Here is a 20085-nt window from a genome sequence, read left to right on the forward strand (position 1 = left end):
ATATACATATATACACACACCTGTATATATACACATATATATATATATATATATATATATATATACACACACACCAGTATATATACAGATATATATATATGTATATATATATATATATATATATATATATATACACACCAGTATATATACAGCTATATGTATATATATACATATATGTACATACACACACACAAGTTGGCTATGAGTTTTAGTTAAATAAACATGCACAAAATGAATGATGACAGTGAAAATAATGTGATAGTGTTTGTGTTAGAGTGGCTTTAAATTTTCCAGATGAAACATGGAGGACAGTTGATTCCCATGCTCCCATCAGCACCAAACTCCAGACTCCGTGCCAATTGGCTTTTGTTGTTGCAGGCTGTGTGTAGCAAAAAAAAAAAAAAAGCAAAAGAAGGAAGATAACAGAAAGAGAATGAAAGAGAGAAAGAGCAAGAGTCCCCAGAGATTTAGAGGGTGTTGGGGGTCTGCAGCAAACACTGTTAGTAACAGGCAGGGGTCAGCAGTGCTACTAAACAGTCTGTAAGACTGCCAGGGTGGCTGTGAAAACAGCACCTGCTGGTAGCGCCACTGGACAAAGACAGATGGGTCAACAGCCACTGTGGGAATTTATCAACTTTGGAAGGGGTGGTGTATGTGTGAGAGCGAGGGGGTGAGAAAAGGCAACACTGCTCTTGCATGAGTTATAGATAAGATAGAAAAGATTATTAAACAAACTAAATTCAAATGGCTTCATTAAAAAAAAAGTAAAGGTAAAGTTTAGTTAAAGTTGCCTGAATGATACAATACTAAATTGAGAAGATGATTAAATTTGAACACTGACATCCAGTCAAATGTATTGATTCAGAAAGATGTGGACTCCTTAAATTTGTTCTCGGTCCGATCATTAATTGAGTCAGTGTATATGTATGTTTAGCCTGTTATCTTGCAAGGCCTGTTTGATTGACATGAGGTGTATGTGAGAAAAGTGCTGTGGAGTGGTGTACACTGTGCACCCTAACAATGGCTTAATCAAATGACCAAGTGTGGTCTCCTTTGCTGTTTTGTCATCTGATTCCATTGTATGGGGGCTCCTTTTGTGGCTTCATTCCTTATTTTAAATGTGCAAGAAATTTACTGTGGATTGTAGAAGTCAGGACCATTCAGTGGAACTGGCAAGTAGCTTTGTCAAGGAGAAGAACACAGCAGAGATGCAGGAAGATTTAAGAGGGATGAAAAAATTAAGAAAGGCTTTTTTTGAAGCATATTAGGAGCAAGTTTACAACACATGCTCACACATCATTATAGAGGTGCACATGTGCACCCACCACCCACACAGCTTGTATCTATATACACAACCCTCAGAGAAGTATTAGAATCAGAATTAGAATAAGCTTTATTATCATTGTACCAGGATACAGTGAAATTATGTTCGTACAGTCATCCGAAAGATGGGTGGAGTGCACGTTGCTGCTGCTATAATAGCGCGGCCCCTTATTCATTATCAGAATACTTTTTAGATAGAAAATGGGAAAAGGCCATAAGGATAGTGGTACTACAAAAAAAGATCTCTTCATATCTTGTCCTATCAGGACACAATTTGAGACATCAAAAAACTCTACCAGCATTCATTCAACCTTTATTTAAACAGATAAGTCACATTGAGCCTCGAAGACTCATTTGCAAGTGAGATCTGTTTGGACAGACAATAAAAAGTAGTGAAAACTGATACATAGGGTTTGGAGACAAAAAAAATTCCTAACACGCTTTTGACCTCTGTTTGATGTCAAATGTGATGATGAAAAAAAAATCTCGCACACTGGCACATAATGACGCCAACATGGGGGGGGGGGAGGACGCAAGGGCGGTGAGCAGCCAGAGACAACACACAGAGGCACTGCAGAGTTCAGATAAAATCACTCAGTTCATAAAGTTCTCTCTGAAGAGAGCCGTGCACACTCGGGAGTTGCTGAAGATGACCAGAGACAAATCCAGAGTCCTGAAATGATGACAATGTTTATTCAGCTGGGCTCCTCTGAAAAGTCCATGGAAAATTCCTCAGTAGTAAGGGAGGGAGGGGTTACAGCATCATGTTTACAAAACCTCCAGGTGGGTTGAGATAAGATGGCCTGTCAAGGCCAGTCAGGGAGCCGAATTCAGATAAACACAATTGTTTTGGGGACAGGCAGAACTTTAATGACATCTACCTTGAGTTTGTGTCGATCCACTCGGATTCGAAACATACAAATTAAATGACCATACCAATGGAACGGGTTTGAGACTAATCCCCAAGATCTGATCCATTCTGCCAAAAGTCTGGGTGCTTGAAGCACGAACCAAGCCATCATATAAGGCAGGCAGCCTGACCAGGTCCAGATTTGCTGCCGACGACTTCCTTGTTTGTTGATAGACCAGGAACCAGCCAAATCAAAAAAGCAGGAACCAGTTATCATAAATCCAATTATAAATGTGTCCTTAAAATCCATAGATTACAGCAGAGATAGACACGTCATCAAGTCTTCAAAATCAATGAGATATCCAGCTGTGTGCGTGCCAACAGGGCAATTGGGCTCTCCTAAAGCCTGTCTTCTCTTCAAAGAAACGTTATGGTAAATGGTAAATGAACTGTACTTATATAGCGCCTTTCTATCTCATTTCAAGATACTCAAAGCGCTTTACACTACAATCTGTGTCCTCATTTACCCATTCATACAGTACTCTTACTAGATCTCTACAAAGCTAATCGAACAAATCATTCTAATGAGACCAATCAGCGCTTTATCACATTCATACACCGATGGGACACACATCAGAGGCTATGAGGGGTTCAGTGTCTTGCCCAGGGACACTTCGACATGTGACTGCTGGTGGATTTGAACCCCCAACTCTCGCATTGGAGAACGACTGCTCTAACCACTCAGCCACAGCCGCCCCGTTATCAATTGTGTTGAGGGACCAACTGACCAAATCCAAGTTCATAGTTATGATTTGGAAGATTTGTAGAAGAGAGTCTATAAAGCAGTTTCACAGACAGGACAGAGCAAAAGCAAAGCATAGAGGGAGAGGAGGAGATGTCCATCCTTGAGAAGAGCAAGTTTTAAGCACTTTATAAACACATTAGTTATGCATTTGATGTCAAGACATTGAGATTTGTCCATGAGCACTTTCAGATAGGCCACAGTTCTGATGATGTTGTTTCAGACGGCAGTTCTGATAAGAACTGCATAGAAGTTCTCCGCGCAAGATAAAGCTTTGTCCCTAGTTACCCATGTCCCCAGGAGAAATTTGATAGTCGGCTCGTATCCGAGGTCAAACGGGGGAATCAGATTCAGATAAGCCACAATTGTTAATTTCCTTCGGGCAGACTGTTTTTATGAGTCCTGCTAGAACTTTCCTGTCAAAAATGGCCAGATTTATAGGTTTTTCACTCCACTGATTCATGTTAAGAGCCTTCCTCAAGGTCGAGCCCAACATGCTGGCAAGTCCTAAAAGCAGCAGGTGGCCTGCGATTCTCACAAATCGCCTCCATCTTATGGTTTAGCTCATAAATCAGTTGATTTTAAGTACTCATAGCACGAACCAAACCTACACACTGACTCGGAAGCTTTTCCATGGCCAAAACTGCTGCCGATGTCTTCTTCAAAAGTTGATAAAACAGAGCCCTGCCAATGTCAAAGAGCAGAACCCCAGCTATCATAAATCCAAACATATAAGCGTCTTCAGCATCCTCCTGAGACAGAACTGAGGGACACATCAGCTGTCAAACTCCCCATGGATCTCTGATGTACCCCGCAGCGTGAGTCTCAGCTGGACAAGATGGTTCTCCAGGAACCTTGTCGTTTTGTTGAAAAGATTTTGTCGAATGCATTGACAGTCCAGCTCACCAGATCCATAATAGTATTTTTCGTTTGGGAGATATGTACCAGGAGCTCTAAACAGAGAGCAAAGTAGGAAGAAGAGGACAACAGGGGAAAGAGAGGAGAATGCATCCGCCTTGAGCGAGAACCAAAGGAGAAACAGTATCCACAGGATGTCAAAGTTCATGCTCAACAATCCAAGTAAAAAATTCAACAAAGTTTAGTCAGGTCATTTGGATGGTTTCATTTTTTGTTGAGACATTTCATTCTTCATCCAAAGGACTTCATCAGTCTGAGGAGCCACAACAAACTCAGTCCTACAAGCAGCACACCCACATAGTGGACCAACCAGTTTGATGGTGATAAAATGGTTTCTGAGGCTCGCCCTCTCCCCCGTCGACTCCTCTGAGGCAGCCATAGCCAAAGTTTGATGCTGATGCATTGGTTGGTCCACTATGTGAGTGTGTTGCTTGTGGGACTAAGTTTGTTGTGGCTCCTCGGACTGACGAAGTCCTTTGGATGAAGGACAAAAAACAAACAAACACCCCACCCCCACTCCCCCAAAAAAGAAACCATCTAGATGACCTGAACTTTGTTGTATCCCCACAGTATGATTTTAGAGCACATCCAGTAATTTTCAACTTTCACGACTATTTAATTTCATAAAAGGAGGTTCAAGGTAAAGTTAACCATCTCTGTCTCTGCTCACTGCAATTTAATCAAAGCATGCAGCTGACAAAATCTGAGTTTAAAAAGTCTCTTGATCATTTTGCTTTCTCTGTGGCAAGGATGATTCACACCCAACTAAAAGCAAATTGTATTTTACACCAGAAAGCATCAAAAGGCCCAGCTTCGTTTCTGACAGTACATCCAAGGACCAAACGTTAAAGGAAGGCAGGATGTTTCCAGCTGTTTGAATGAAGAGTAACATGGACCCTAACTGTTTAACTAAGTATATGAACTGGACACATGAAAACATCTTGGTTAAGATGTTTCTTTTAAAAACAGAGATTTTTTTTCTTAAGAAAAATATACATAATATAATAGCTATATAAATATTTAGATAAATAAAATCAGAGGTGGCTAGACTGCCAATAAGAACCTGTCAACCTTATAAAGTGTGAGCAATGGAAGGTTAGTTCTTCATTTCATGTTTATTCAACTGCAAAAGCTGTGTGATGTAAATTATGTCATATTTTCCTATCTGCCAAGGTCCCCTGGGCCCTTCAGTTGGCAAGAGCTAGCAGTCCAGATCTTTGTAAATTTGCAGATTGTGCAAGCCAACAATGAGTGTGTGACTCCCATTGAAAAGGTGGCAACAAACAGACAACAATCAAAGAATGTGAGTGAAATCACAACTGATTGAAAAACAGCATGGGTGGTTATTTAGAGAAGTAAATTTGTTGCTATACAAATTTAAAAAAAAATATCACTCAGGACTTACAAAGGCACAAAACCTACATTGAATTTCTAGTGAGAAATAATCTGAACTTCCTTTTTTCCTCATATTTTGAGCAGAAAGCCAAAAAAAAAATCTCCTCATTATTACAACTTCTCAAATTGAAGTGAAAACTACAGACTCCTGGTTGGAATGCTGTGGAGCAGCTGATCCAAACATAGTATGAATACAAGCGTGTGCACACAGCTTACATGGACGTCGAGAAGCACGCCAAGGTCTTAACCTACAATTAAAGTAAAGTTTTGTTTTGGTTGCGGGCCACCGCTTTGCTCACTTGTTGTGTGCTTGAGAACAAAAGGCACAAGAACAAAGAAGACTGAAAGAAAAGAATATACAAGTATCAAAACCAAAGTTGATCAACTGTCGTATTTAAAGAATTTTCTAGTCGTGGTGCCACACATACATGTATGCCCATTCTTAACCTCTGGTGTTAACATGATCCAGTAAATCTGACCTCTAAGGTGTTTAAGATTTTTGAAGCACCTTGTGGTCATTAAATAGATTATTTAATTTGAAATACATTCATCCACTGCTTTAACACAATATTTTTCTGTCTCTCAAATACACCGTTACTCAAACCACACACGTTGAAATTGTTTCATAAAACATGGTGGCCTATTTATTATTGGAGTGGTACTGCAACTGACAAATACCTAAAAATGAAGTCATCTGGCCAGGAAAAAATTTACACAAACACTGCTGAACGGTTTTATAGCTGAAGTTTCCTTGCAAGCCTTTACCACCCTCCCTGACATTTCCTCGTTCTTACCCTTGAAAGCCTCTTTGTTCTCAAACACCAGTTTTACCAGCACCAACACCAGCATTAGATGTTGCACTAGACCACAAAACCCACTTTATTCTAAAACAAATTGGTCTGAACAAGCTGTAGGCTCTACATGTTCTTTTTGTGTTGAAAAGATGGGAGAACCACCAGACTAGATAACTTGCTGAGGTCAGACATGTCATCTACTCTATTCACTCCTCCTTTAACATGATCCTAATAATGAAGCTATTGTAAATTGGGAGTCAGAACAACACCACCACAAGGTTTCCACAAACTGAATATGTTCAGTTAATGGCAGACAGAATTGTTCTGTGGGAGAAATGCATCTAGCAGCCATGCCAGAAAACAGAAATACATTGCAAGCCCCCTTCTAACATCTGAGGTTGAATTATTTGTGCTAATGCCTGGGTGGATAATCAGGAATAATCAGCTGCTAATATGTTTCTATAGTGAATGTGAAGTATGCAAATTATTTTCCTAAGAATCCTATTATCTTATTTGATCTTTCTCATTTAATTAAATATGACTTACACTTCACATGCCTAAATCATAAAGGAATTTCCTTCCATATTCCACTTGACTGACTGACTTGAACAGGTGAGCCCAGCGCTGCAAGATTTCTCTCGCCTGTCTCGTGCCAAAATGCTGATGATAAGACAAGCAAACATAACCTGAAGTGGTTTAGCTTGACAAGTTTTATGAAACGGAGTTGGAAAAAAAAAAGTCTGTTTGTGTTTAAAGTGTTTTTTTTTCTCCCATGTACGGTAGTCCCTCACTACTTCACAGTTGCACTTTGCAGTCTCGCTCTTTTACGTTTTTAATGTAAGATTGTACACCAGGGCTATTCAACTAAACTGCTCAGGGGGCCACAGGGGCCGGACATCCAGCAGTTAGTCATTATGTAAATAAACCAAATATTACAATGATCTGCTACCTTTTTAATTTGTTTATTTTGTTGCACTGAATCGTAAATACAATAACCAGAACCCAAACCCAGAGCCCCCACCCCCAAAAATATTTTTTTAAATGGAAATTAATTATTTTTATTTTATTTTTATGAAGTCATTGGTGGGCCAGATTGAAGTCAGCCGTGGGCCTGAAATGGCCCGTGGGCTGGCAGTTGAATAGCCCTGTTGCACATGACACATGGTTGCCAACTTTAATATTACTCACATGATCGGGACGATACGAAATAAAAAGTTAATGAAAAAATACTTTCGACAGGCGCTGCCATTTTGTAGTTTTCTTTCAATAAGCCTACATTGTAATGCATGTCAAAAGAATTACACTACCCAGAAGCCAACAGTACTTCCAGCTGTTGCTTTCTGCCGAAATGTAGGAATGCGCGGTATATACGGTACACAGCAGAAACAATAGACATTTAGCCTATGATAGAGATCTGTCTTCTACCGGTTGACCGCAGTAATGCTGTGTCTGATGTAAAATCAGAGCTGTCAGATTTAATTGTTACTTTTTTTAGTTGAAAACTGTGCGTAAGTGGTGTTAAAATCTTTTCTTCGAGAGCTAAGTAGTGAAGCTACAAGCTAACTACGGCCGGTTTGCTGTAGTGTTGCCATATTCAGACGAATGCGCAAAACGCTGTGTTCCGTCAAAATGGAGGGAAAGTTTTTCAACACAAAGTCAGAAGTAACATCTATCTATGAAGCTCATAGAACTGGCAGGAAAGTCACAAATAATCCTGAAGCTTCCTGAAGCTCAATTATTCATGCACACATTAACCTGGAGGGGGTGGTGGGCTTCTTTGCTGCAGGATAGGTCTGCAGAACCAGAACTGAGCTGTTGGTCTGCAGAGCTGGGGAGTAAAATGTTGCAGTACTGTACAGTATATATACATATGTTGTTAAAATTTTGTAGGTTTAAGAGTTTAGAACATTTCAAGAGTGTGGGAAGGGTTTATAAAGCCTTAAAATATATATATAAATACTAAAATAAATATAGCGTTCCTACTTTGCGGTTTTTCATCTATTGCGGTGGTGTGTGGAACGTAACCCACGCACTAATCGAAGGATTACTGTACATAAAATTTACGCATCCCTTCTGTTATTTTGTAAGATTATTCTTTCCCCTTGTCTTAAGAAACAACTGTTTTTCACATGTTTTTTGCATATTTCTCCATATCAGAATAATCTCTAACATGTGAATGCATATGGTATGGATAATAAACTGGTGATATGTGTGCACATTTAGATGATAGAGTTGCACTCAGACAACACCCTTTCATGTTTCAGTAGTTTAAAAGCAAGAATTTGAGTATTAGACTCAACAATAAGAACCTGATTTCACCACTCACTACAAAACAGATGTGTGCACACTGAATTAATTGTGCTCCTCTGTACAAACTTTTACAGGAATTAGAGATAGACAGTGAATGTCATTTGTGGAGGAATTTCCAAAATGTCTTGTAGTCTTAGCAGGGGTTCAAAGTTTCCTTGCTTGAGTCCCTGAGGCTTGCAGTTTTATCCCTTGAATTTTGAAAAAGCTAAAAAAAAAAAAAATGGTGCTACAAATTTAGCTAAAAATGGTAAAAATAGCCACATCCCTTCTCAACTTTGTGTGCAAGTGATGAATTTTGACACCTGTAGTGAGCTCTCCTCAGAAAGAAAACATGTCCAGGTTTAAAAACCAAGTACTGTAATGGGAAAACATGCATATCCAAAAATTTGCTGGATTGGGTGCTGGATCGACTATAGATCATGCAGTCATGAAGCTCTGGTCACAGCAGTACACTGTACGTATGTGGTAAAGACTTCAGAAGATAAATGAGTGAGAAAATACATTTCTGCTGTTAAATGTGATAAACTAACATCTGTGGCTTCTTGGGAGTCAGTAGCAGTGGACAGTGCCAAATTTCGAAAAACAAACCACAAAACCAAGACAGCATAAAATTAGACGTTTGTCATTCTGAGGAAACAGTAATCACTTACTGAACAAAGACTCACTTACAGCACATAAACCACAATTTACAAAAGTTTATTTGGTCATACCTTTTTGGGTCTACCAGCTTGTAGAGTTTTCCACTGTGTGACTGTGTCAAGCTTTTACTGCTCACTAGTATATAAACTTCACCTGTAAAAATGAAACAGTCACAAAGCAACGAGTCATGAGCATCCACTACATTAAATACTTCAGTTTGCAGTTGGTTCCAAATAACTAAACAAAGAGACAATGCAGCACAAGACAAGCAGAGATCCTAACACACATGAGGTTATGAAGAAAATAAATGTTGCTTCCACAATGCTACACTTGCCAACAAAACTTTAAGAAGGGGTTTATTGTGACAATTGGATACTCATGACTGGGAAACATGTGGATAATTTAATGAGGAACAAGCCTACAAGAAAATTCCATACGAGGTGAAATTGTAAACATGTGCCTGTGGGGCCCCTTCTTTGGGACATGTCATTCTTGCACTACTTGTAAACTATGATCAAATGCAGAAATCTTTAAATAGTCCATCAAATAACTCTAAGCCCTGACAATAACAAAATATTTATAATAGCTGTGTGAGGGATCCACGTCATGTGTTCCTTTGGATTAAAAACCCCACAGCTGATAATTTTGATAGAAGTTCAAATGTCTTAAATATCTTTAATCCCATTTATCTTTTCACCTCAGCTTGCTCTAAGTGTATTACTTGATATTTAATACTTTGTATTGATATACAGTACTACAGTTAGCCTGTCAGCTGTAGTGTGTATGTGTGATTTTATGTTCGGCATTTCCAAAACCTCCACTCTGAGACCTGGATTCAAAAAGCTTCAGTATCAGAAATGCTATGGTTTCACTTAAAAATGGCATTGTGCAAACAGGGCTCATTACCTAAAGAAAACAACTAAAAGAAATGTGTTGCTGTAAATACTTAGACATCCAAGCCATGGTAATTATCTCTTCTTGAAAAGGAAAACTTTAGGTTACTGTCGTGAACCTGGATCCCTGAGTAGTATGAGTGAATGTCTCACACTAGGCACGCCCTTGGCGTGACCTCATCAGAAGCTCCTATTACATTACACCAACCAGGACTGGCTGGAAATAAGCTAAGTGTTAAGAAGGGCAGGGTCCCTCCCCCTATATATAGGACTAATGCTGCAGTAACAGTTTATACTAAAAGGTTCACCTCTTCCTTCCAACATCAGAGCAAGGTGGGTGAATTGGTGACACTTATGCTACTGAGCGAACTGGGGTTAGACACTGGTTTTGTGTCTCAAATTGGGAAAGAAAATATACTGACTTCCAAATTCTCAGCAGACTTCACGTTACGTCCGATGTTCAGAGCATTTATTTTAAATTCTCCTGTGTGCTTGGTGCTACAGTGAGTACTGACTGAGCCAGTGATGATGCTGTGACATCAAGTTTGTAAACCCAAGCAAACGTGTGAGGAGATGGGATAATCCCTTAAGCGGGGCTCATGAAGTGCTTAAGCTCCTAGCACAAAGGGCAACCATGTCCTCTGTAGTCGGCAGTTCTTTCAAGCTATAGGCTAAGGCAATCCCACCTGTGATCCAGTGGGAAGACCAATGTTTTGCTACCGGCTTCCTGAAATGTTTCTTAGCCCAGGAGACAAACAGTTGGTCACTGTTTTGTTCTGTACAAGTAGATGTGTGAAGCAGGTAAAGGGCACAGTTTGTGTAACCTCTCCTGCTCCACAAAAGAGAAAAGAGTGGGACTGAAAGACACTAACTCAATTGGAGAGTAGAATCCCAACACTTCAGGCTCAAAAGCAGGGAGGGTTTGGGAGCAGTCACCCTAGTCTTGTCCAGAGAGAACTTTGTGCAAGATGGGTGTATGAATAAAGTGTTATTTTAACTTACATGCTTAGTAGAGACAAGTGACAGCAAAAGTGTTGTTTTTAGTGCTACTAACTTTAATTCCACCTGATCCAGAGACTAATAAGTTGGAGCAGCGAGAGCCTCCAGCACCAGGGGTAGATCCCATGAAGGAGTTATACTGTAGGTTTTGAGGCAGGGAGTTTTCTGCAAACCCCAAATGATCAAAAATGCTGGATTGCTGTTTTTTTCTTAAAAGCCTACAGTGATGCTTCAATGTTTGTGAACCCTTTAGAACTTTCTACATTTCTGCATAAAAAGTGACCTAAAACATGATGAGATTCTCACACAAGTCCTAAAAGTAGATAAAGAAAATATTACACTTGATAATTTATTTATTGAGGAAAATGATCCAATATTACATATCAGTGAGTGGTAAAAGTATGTGAACCTTTGATTTGAGTATCTGGTGTGAAAAATATTGAAAAAAATCATGAAAAATATTTGCATGATTTGCTGGTTTCTGATAAGTTGCATTACCAACCTAGTTCATCTTCTCCAAAACCCAAGATCTGCCCAGCTAGGGCAGAAGCACAGGAGCCAGCAGAGCCTAAACACAGAGTCTTTTCCTGCCACTGTTCTCCACTCGAGGATGTTGCAAATGCATTCTTTTGAAGGATTTGTAGGTTACTATGACAAACAAAAAGAGCAATTATTCACTGTTAAGGATAGTTGTAAAATCATATTAGCTGAGACATTTTACCCAAGACAACAATATTTTTACACCTTTAAATTACCGAGCTGTGACAAGAACAATATTATCCAAGTTACAGTTGATATTTGAAAACAAGGAGACCTTTAACTTTATATAATATGAATGACCCATATTCCTTTTCTACTCCATGTCTGAAACTGTTACATAAGATCTTAGGTTTTAGTTACAAAAACATTTTCCATTGCCTTCACTCAGCTACAACTATGTGCTTGCAAACTGTAATGAGATGTAGAATTTACCAACCACAGATTGTTTCAAACACAGTGCCACATCCTGATAATATGACCACACACTACTTACTTCCTTTGCTTATTCAAGCCTCAGTTTGACATCAGCAAAGTGCAATGAATTACAAACCAAGGAAAAGTATGAACAACACTGAGAAGGAAGTCTAATCTCAATTTGCACTCAACAGGCTCTTCTGTAGTGCTTATAGTAACACAAAACCTGTTTTCCATCCTGGTGGATGGAACTTTCTGCTGACAATAGCAGTTTCATTTAGGGGAAATACTTTTAATTATAAAAAATAGAGATGTACAATTTGGCATGTTTTCGAATATATAATATGCCAAAACTTTGCTGGATTTTTTTTTTTCTTTGCTGATGTCAAAACAAATGAATGATTAAGACTTTTCTGTAGTAGAACTGTGATTTTGTTTCTGCTCTTTTTGGCATTGTTCTACAAATAGTCCCCAGGAAAAAAATATTTTACATTTAAAACATAGATTTCTTTTCATCCTTATGTGAATCTTACTTAAGAAACCCTGAATGATAGTCTTTGAGCTACAATCTGGAATTACTCATAATCCTGGAAAATTTTGCATTTTAACTGTGGCTAATAGTTTCTTTCTTGGCTACAGATGACTTGCTAGTAAAGCACATCTCTAATGAGAAAATATGGAAGCGTCATACTGATATAAGTAAGTTGTAAATCAGCCGTGTCACTTGCCCAAATCACCTCACCCCTTAGAAGGTGTTCCAAAATAAAGTATGCTGACTATATTAAAACATTGGTTAATTGTTTAACAGTCTCTTTTTTTGGACATACCCATTTTTATTTCCAAACACATAACTTCCATAGAGTCTTCTCGACTGGCATCCCCTGTAGATGAAGCCTCCCACAGGTGGCGTTCCTCCACTGGACTGCAGGTCATAGACAGATGGCTCATTTTCTATAGAGACATAGAGGTGTTGTTCTGTTTTAGACATAAATACATCTGCTGACTTCCATTCAATTCTTACACTATTGCTTATAGTGTATATCATTAAAATACTTGAAATCCAGTGAGTTATTGCTTTTATGTTTTTACCCCTCACACAATTAGTCGTTTTAATTGAACCATCACGTGTTATGGTTCCATCACTCTGTCAAAAGGCTGAATCTTGAGAAACTAATAGGACATTTTATGTGAAAGGTACCATAGTAGGCTGGATATAATACAAATTGGTAGCTGTTTCTTTTAGTCACACTGAACTATCATCTAGACAGTTGTTGTTGACAGCTTTAAATCTCACTTGTGGACCCAACTTCATATCTGCTTGGAAATTTCACACTGAGCAAGTTAAGAATACTTCTGGATCACATCCTTTGTACATTTACTTCACAACATCTTCAACCTGCTGTGTTCTTGAATTTGTTGCCATAACAGAGTGTTTTTACAAAATAGAAGACATTCATCAAAGCAGATGTTATTTCCAGGGTAATAAACATGTAAGGTTATCCAAGAGGTTGATGTTATGTTGAAATTGTCACCAAGAAAAACTTGGGCTAACACTGAAGAAGTCCTTTGGATGAAGGACGAAACGTCTCAGCAAAAGAAAAGAGAAAAAGAAACAGTCCAGATGACCTGACTGAACATTGTAGGAGTTCTACCTGGATTACTGAGCATGAACTTTGATGTTTTGAACCGCTTTGGTATGACTGTCTCAGAGGAGTTGACGGGGGAGAGGGCGGGGCCCTGGAGGCCATCTTAGTTCCAGCAAACTGTTTTTTTCCACTATGGAGTATGCTGTTTGTGGGAATCAGTTTGTTTTGGTGGCTCCTCGGATTGAAGAAGTCCTTTGGATGAAGGACAAAACGTCTCAGAAAAAAAAAAAAAGAAACCGTCCAGATGACGTGACTGAACATTGTTGGATTTCTACCTGGATTATTGAGCATGAACTTTGGTGTTGGGCTAAGGTTGCACTCACATACATTTTTTTTTTAAATCAGAGGCGATATATTGCAAAACAATAAACTAATTTTACACAAAAAAAAGTAAATATTATGACTATTTAAAAATAATACTGTGGAAATTATGACTCACCATAATCCTTTCCTTTAGTAATTTCCAATATTCTTCCTGCTGAGGCGTTTCTGCCACTGGCGTCTGTGCATAGGATAACGAGACTTCCATTGTCTGTCTGAAGTCGATCCACTGCACACCTACACAATTATTGTAGTAGAATAAAAGAAGTAGCATCTTTAGTTTACACCAGTTAACTGGTGCCAATGTATATTACATTTCTGCATCCTTTTTATATAAAAAATGTAATTTTGTTCATTTCTCATATCAGCACCATTTAGAGAGCAGAACCTAATAAAATATAAAAATTACTTTGTGTAAGATCTTTTGCGTGGTATTGTCCCATCAGTCCCACTTACCTGCCTGGGTCATGTAATCCATGAGCAAAAATTTCAGGTGGCTGATTAGTGCTGTTAAAGTACGGATTGTCCCGTGGTATGGAATAATTTGATGTACAAACATCTGTGTCCACATCCACCCTTAGGATGGATCCTGTGAAATCACTGTATGCAAAAACATACAATAGAATGACCTCACATTGATTTGTCAACAAGAACAACATTTACAGTAATAACACACACATAGTGAGTTATTGTGACTTTAGGGTAATGACATTTTGACATTTCATCTTACCTGAGTCCATCCATTTCCTCCATATCATCCAGAGTGATCATGCCATCTCCCAGAATGATGTGCAACAAACCATCAGGGGTGAATAAAAGATGACCTCCGAGGTGTTTCCTGTGCAGCTCTGCCACTTCCATAAGCACACGCATCGTCCTTATGTCTACTTGATTTGGATTTTTCCTGAGAGAGAATAAACAACTATTGTCATTTTTGTCACAGTCCAAAAACAATTCTTACTGCATTACAATAAAACAACTAACAACAGTCTCCCAAAAAGAAACTTGCCCAGATGACGATTTAACCTTTTTTTTAAAATAACAAATAACAAGATTTATTTTTGTTGTTAAGGCCAAAGAGGAGATATATGGATGCAGTTAAAGTGGACATGGTGTAGATGGAGTGAGGACAGAGTGAGATGGAGAAGGATGACCCGCTGTGACGACCCCAGAATAGGGAAAAGCTGACAGAAGAAGAAGAAAGGAAGAAGGAGAGAAGAAGGAAGGAGGAAGGAAGGAATAAAGAAAAAGAAAGAAGAAAAAGGAAGGAAGAAAACCGAAGAAAGAAAAGAAGATTTTTGATTTTTAACAAAACTTTTTTTTACACAGTTAAGAAGGAAGGAAGAAAGTAGGAAGAAAGAAGAAGGATGGAAGAAAGAAGGATGAAGGAAGAAGAAAAAGAAGAAGTTTCATTACAGTTTCAATTTAACTTGTCTTCCAAAACACTTATACAGCTGGCCAGAAAATGTATCTTTATTTATTTGCAAGTCACTAAAGAACAGCAATACTGCCGTTTTGCGACATGATTTACAAAACATTTCGTGAAATGAGCAGAATTGGATTATCTTTATACTTACAAAATAATTGAACTGTTGCTAAAATGATAATGATCTGTGGATAAGAAATATAAATGGTATACAAAACAAAACTTAACCAGTAATGAGTTTAAATTGTTGTCTGGAGAAGTTTAGTCTATATCTTATGTAATGTCTCAGTAAGACAAAGATGGTGGGTGGAGATGGAACATTAACTTTAAGATGGAGCAGCTGTGTTGAGAATTTGGTTTTACCAAATCAGCAACAAATACATGATGATAAATTATATGCTATTTTGGGTTGTTGTGAAATTTCTGAAAAGCAGTTTGTCTAAGAAGAAACGCAAACAACCATTAAATAAATGTAAATGTCACTTCTCTACAGAATCCCTAAATTATGGACGATGCTGCAGTCACTTAGCCGCATGGCAATACTATAATCACCATTAGCTCATTAAGTTAAACATTTAACTGTGATTAAGTAAATTAAAACATAACACTTAAATATGGTCGTGATTTTTTTAAATTTTTTAAACAAGTTATTGTGAAAGGACTGTAAGATACAGACGCAAGTAAAGGCAAAGTTTTGCTATCCAGAGTTTTGCAAATTCTCAGCAAAACAAATCTTAGAATTAGTTTTCTTACACAATTGTTCTAAATTACAAGACAAAAACCTTGTTTGTTTTCTGGTTGTATCTCTAGACGTCTACAAAGCTTTTGTTACTATTGTTGCTGGTCATTGTGAATTTCACTTGTCTGCAATAATAATGATAATTCAAGAAGTCTGATTTTGTATTAAACCTTTTTTTAATTTGAAAAAAAGCAAGCTTATATTATTCCAAAACAGAAAATTGATGACTGTAAGGCATCCCAGGTTTTGTTAATCTTTCCACCAATGGAAAATTTGGTAGCCGAGTCTTCATTACCGTGACACGGTGTATTCAACCACACGTAGAATGTGGTCGTGTGGTCCAATGGCCCAGCGCTCCTGGTTGGTGGTGTAGGAGATGTACAGCTTGCCATTCTTCTTGTAATTGGGGTGGAATGCTAAGCTTAATAGGCCCCTTTCATCACCACTCTGCAGTCAGATGAGGAACACAAAAGAGCTAGGAGTTAATTATGTTCCAGCTTGGCTTCTGCTCCACTGTGTGAGGCTGAAATCCCCCGGTCATATTCATCATCACATCATCACCAACATCTCACCATTACACACCCATCACCACCTATTTTTTTTTTTTTTCTAATCCTCTTTTATATTTAACCATCACATTTCTTTTAACAGTGCAGCTTATTATTTTATTACCACACTTTATATTTTCAAACTCTGTTGTTCCACTTCATACTCTTGAATATACCAGCTACCATAAAACATTTGAATCTGGGGTTGAGCTGCACCTTCTCTTAGGAGCCCTCCCCCTCAACCCTCCTAGCATAGCAGAAGCTTTCTTACAGCCTGATTATGTGTGCTTGTCCTCAGGGTCGGGGGGCCCTGTGACGCTCAGACCGTCCCGGTGGCCTCCATTGTGCAGTGTGTGTAATCTTTGGGGGATATTTGTGAATACTGCACTGAGTGGCTAAAAGAATTTATTAGCTCACTCACTCAGCGCAGTTCATAGAGTGCACAAAAGTGTGAAGTGCTTCAGTCTATGCTTTTTGCTCCACAAAACCCTCCATCTTTCCCAATTCACACCAAGTCCGTGCACAATTCAAGGCTAGGATGAGAGAGGGGAGGTAGGAGGGTAGAGATAAAGTGGGGGAGCAAAAACAGGAAACCTAAACATGGAGAGAGCTGCCAACTCCCACTGTCTTGGCAACATGTTTAGAAAACATCTAAATTGCTTGTGTAATATGTAAACCTTTGTCTCACCCCGGAGGCAGCTACATCAGTTGTCACTACTCTGGTGGTCTTCCCATCATAGCTAGCTGTAATAATCAGCTAAGCATTTCATTCCCCAGGCAAGGCAAGTCAGGTCAGCCCTTTCTTGTTGTGTTCACCCTTACTATATTTTCTGGACAAAAGAAAGAACAAAAATCTAAGCTAATTTGTGAAGAACAGTTACACACTACGTCTTTTTAAGATAGCTTAAATCCTAACGTTCACATTTTATCTGAAGAAGGAAGGCAGATCTTCTAAGATCAGATGCCAGTAAAGTCTAATTAATCAGCTATTTCAGGTATTCTTCGCAAAATTGTTAAAGAATGAAACAAAGAAAAAATTGTCTATTTGTGTGGCTCTACAATGGAGAACTTTCTGTCACAAGCCAAGATACACACATTATAAACTGGTGTAATAGATTTCTGTTCTGTTCGGACTGTATTCAGCCCAGCTCAATCAAACGGCCCTGACAAGGCCAAGTGTGCCAAATTACAAAAGGATGGTGCTCAAAGTACAAGTGAACAACGACAGAGACCACAGTCAAAATGCACAAGATAGTGTAGAAGACTCATATATTAGGACAAAAAACAACCAAAGATCATTACCCAACTAGAAAGTTCCTGGAGAAACTTTGATGGGGACTGCCATGTTGCAGCCATTTAAAATTTTTGAGTTGAAAGTAAGTCTTGGCCATTGCTCTCAGCAATCACACCAAATTTCAGCTAAGGTAATTATCTCTAAACATGGCTGTTTTATAATATTTTTTTTCAATTTGCCATTTTGGATTTTTAATTTGCAACCAGAGTCTATTAGGGATTGTTCTCAGCTACCAACACACCAAATTTCAGCTAACTAGCTCTAAAATCCTCTGAGTTATATCAATTTGAAATTAGCTTTGGCGGCCATATTGCATTTTTAGATTTGAATTCAGAATGTGTTGTACATTGCTGTCAGCACCACCACACCAAACTTCAGCTCACTATCTTTTACAAGAGCTGAGTTATCTTTTTTTTTTCCCTTTTAGCTAAGATGGCCATCTTGGATTTTTTATTTGCATTAGGAATATATAACAACTTGCTCTCAGCTATGACCAGACCAAATTTCAGCTCAGTATCTCAAAGAATGGCTGAGTTATAGTCAATTTTGAGTTGTTTGAGGTAGCTGTGGCAGCCATCTTGATCCAAAATGGCTCCAAAAGTTAATCAGTGTTTTGTTCAGTGACCTCTTCACTCTAGGTCATGTGACCTCGACCTAAGTGTGGCAGTTAGAAGCTGTTAAAAGTGCTGTCAGTGTTTTTCAATAAGAAAAATGGCATCTTTGTTTGCAAATTACGTTGTCATGGTAACTCGAACACCAATAAAAGTAGTAGCACACATCACGGTGCCGAGCCGGTCACTTTGATGTAAAACTTGTGGGGGTACACATTGCGGTTTGGATTGCATTAAAGTTGATGGAAGAGCAAGACCCTCTTCAGGTAGATAATAACAGCTGCCTTTCTAGGCAGGCCCTAACAAAGTTAGGTCAGGTCCTCTGGACAGTTTCTTTTTTTTGTTGAAACGTTTCGTCTTTCATCCAAAAGACTTCATCAGCCCGAGGAGGATTGAACATGAACTATGATATATTGAGATCATTAATGAAAATCTTCACACTCATAATGACAACTTTCCTCTATCAGAATGTGTGGTCAATGTTACTACAGTAAATGTCTGATCATTTAGGTCAAATAAAATAGCATTCAATAGGAGTGGATTAGTTTTCATCTGTTGGAGATAGAGTGGCTCCCCTGTAAAAGATTGTTAGAGTTCCATCCTAAAAGCAGATGATTTAAAGCTAAATGGTCTGTACTTATATAGCACCTTTCTATCTTATTTCAAGATACTCAAAGCGCTTTACACTACAATCTGTGCCTCATTTACCCATTCATAAAGCTCTCTACATCTCTACAAAAGTTAATTGAACAAATCATTCTAAAGAGACTAATCAGAGCTTTAGATCACATTCATACACTGATGGGACACACATCAGAGGCTATGAGGGATTCAGTGTCTTGCCCAAGGACACTTTGGCATGTGACTGCTGGTGGATTCGAACCCCCAACTCTTGCATTGGAGGACGACTGCTCTAACCACTCAGCCACAGCGCCATTAGCTCTTGCAGCTAAGGGCGGCTGTTCTTCTTGAAATCTTACATCTATCTGATAGAAATGATATGCAGTGACCTACATACCCTAAGTAAACTTGTGACAGAGAGGCCTAGATCTGGAGGCAAAAGGGGACTAGCAGGATATGCAGAGGCTTATTGAGCTGAAATATTAGCTCTTTTGCAAATGATAAACTTCTTCAGCAGATTTGGAGCTAGAGTCATAGGAAACAAACAATGCAAGCAATGTGTCTTCACTAGTTTGGCTAAAAGAAGGCAAAGTTGTGTCAATCTAAGGTTTCTCATAAGCACCATCTTAAAGTTCCTTCCAAATCTGCACAGGATTGTTCTTGATATTGTTCATACAGTGCATAAAACAAACTCATTTAGAGAAACTACTAATCAAATGACAGCTGTAAATTTAATTTTCAGTAGTGGATTCAAGTGGGTACTCTTATTTATTCTGCCAAGTGTCAAAGTAACCATAAAGAAACAACTATACTGAGTGCACATTCAATTATGGTGTTGTATTAAATACATATCAATTTCACATCAAGTATGCATGAAGAAAAGAGATGACTAAGTCTGTCATTGTCAAATACTTTACATCATATAACTGACAAAGAAGTGTCACATTTCCGTGCACCCAAGATATATATATATATATATATATATATATATATATATATATA

General features: G+C 38.4%; 1 protein-coding gene across 1 annotated transcript in view; it reads right to left on the reverse strand.

The window, feature by feature from the left end:
* LOC119423156 (hedgehog interacting protein) overlaps window positions 1–20085 on the reverse strand; it is a 50073-nt gene that overhangs the window by 7880 nt on the left and 22108 nt on the right. The window contains exons 5-11 of the mRNA XM_037690569.1: window positions 16305–16456; window positions 14575–14748; window positions 14301–14444; window positions 13963–14081; window positions 12705–12828; window positions 11426–11571; window positions 9103–9184 (exon numbers count right to left, since the gene is read on the reverse strand). Of these exons, the coding sequence (XP_037546497.1) occupies window positions 9103–9184; window positions 11426–11571; window positions 12705–12828; window positions 13963–14081; window positions 14301–14444; window positions 14575–14748; window positions 16305–16456 (941 nt within the window). The remainder of the gene's footprint in view (window positions 1–9102; window positions 9185–11425; window positions 11572–12704; window positions 12829–13962; window positions 14082–14300; window positions 14445–14574; window positions 14749–16304; window positions 16457–20085) is intronic.

The sequence above is a fragment of the Nematolebias whitei genome, chromosome 16, assembly GCF_014905685.2.
Source record: "Nematolebias whitei isolate Nwh7 chromosome 16, NemWhi1, whole genome shotgun sequence".
Taxonomy (NCBI): Eukaryota; Metazoa; Chordata; class Actinopteri; order Cyprinodontiformes; family Rivulidae; genus Nematolebias; species Nematolebias whitei.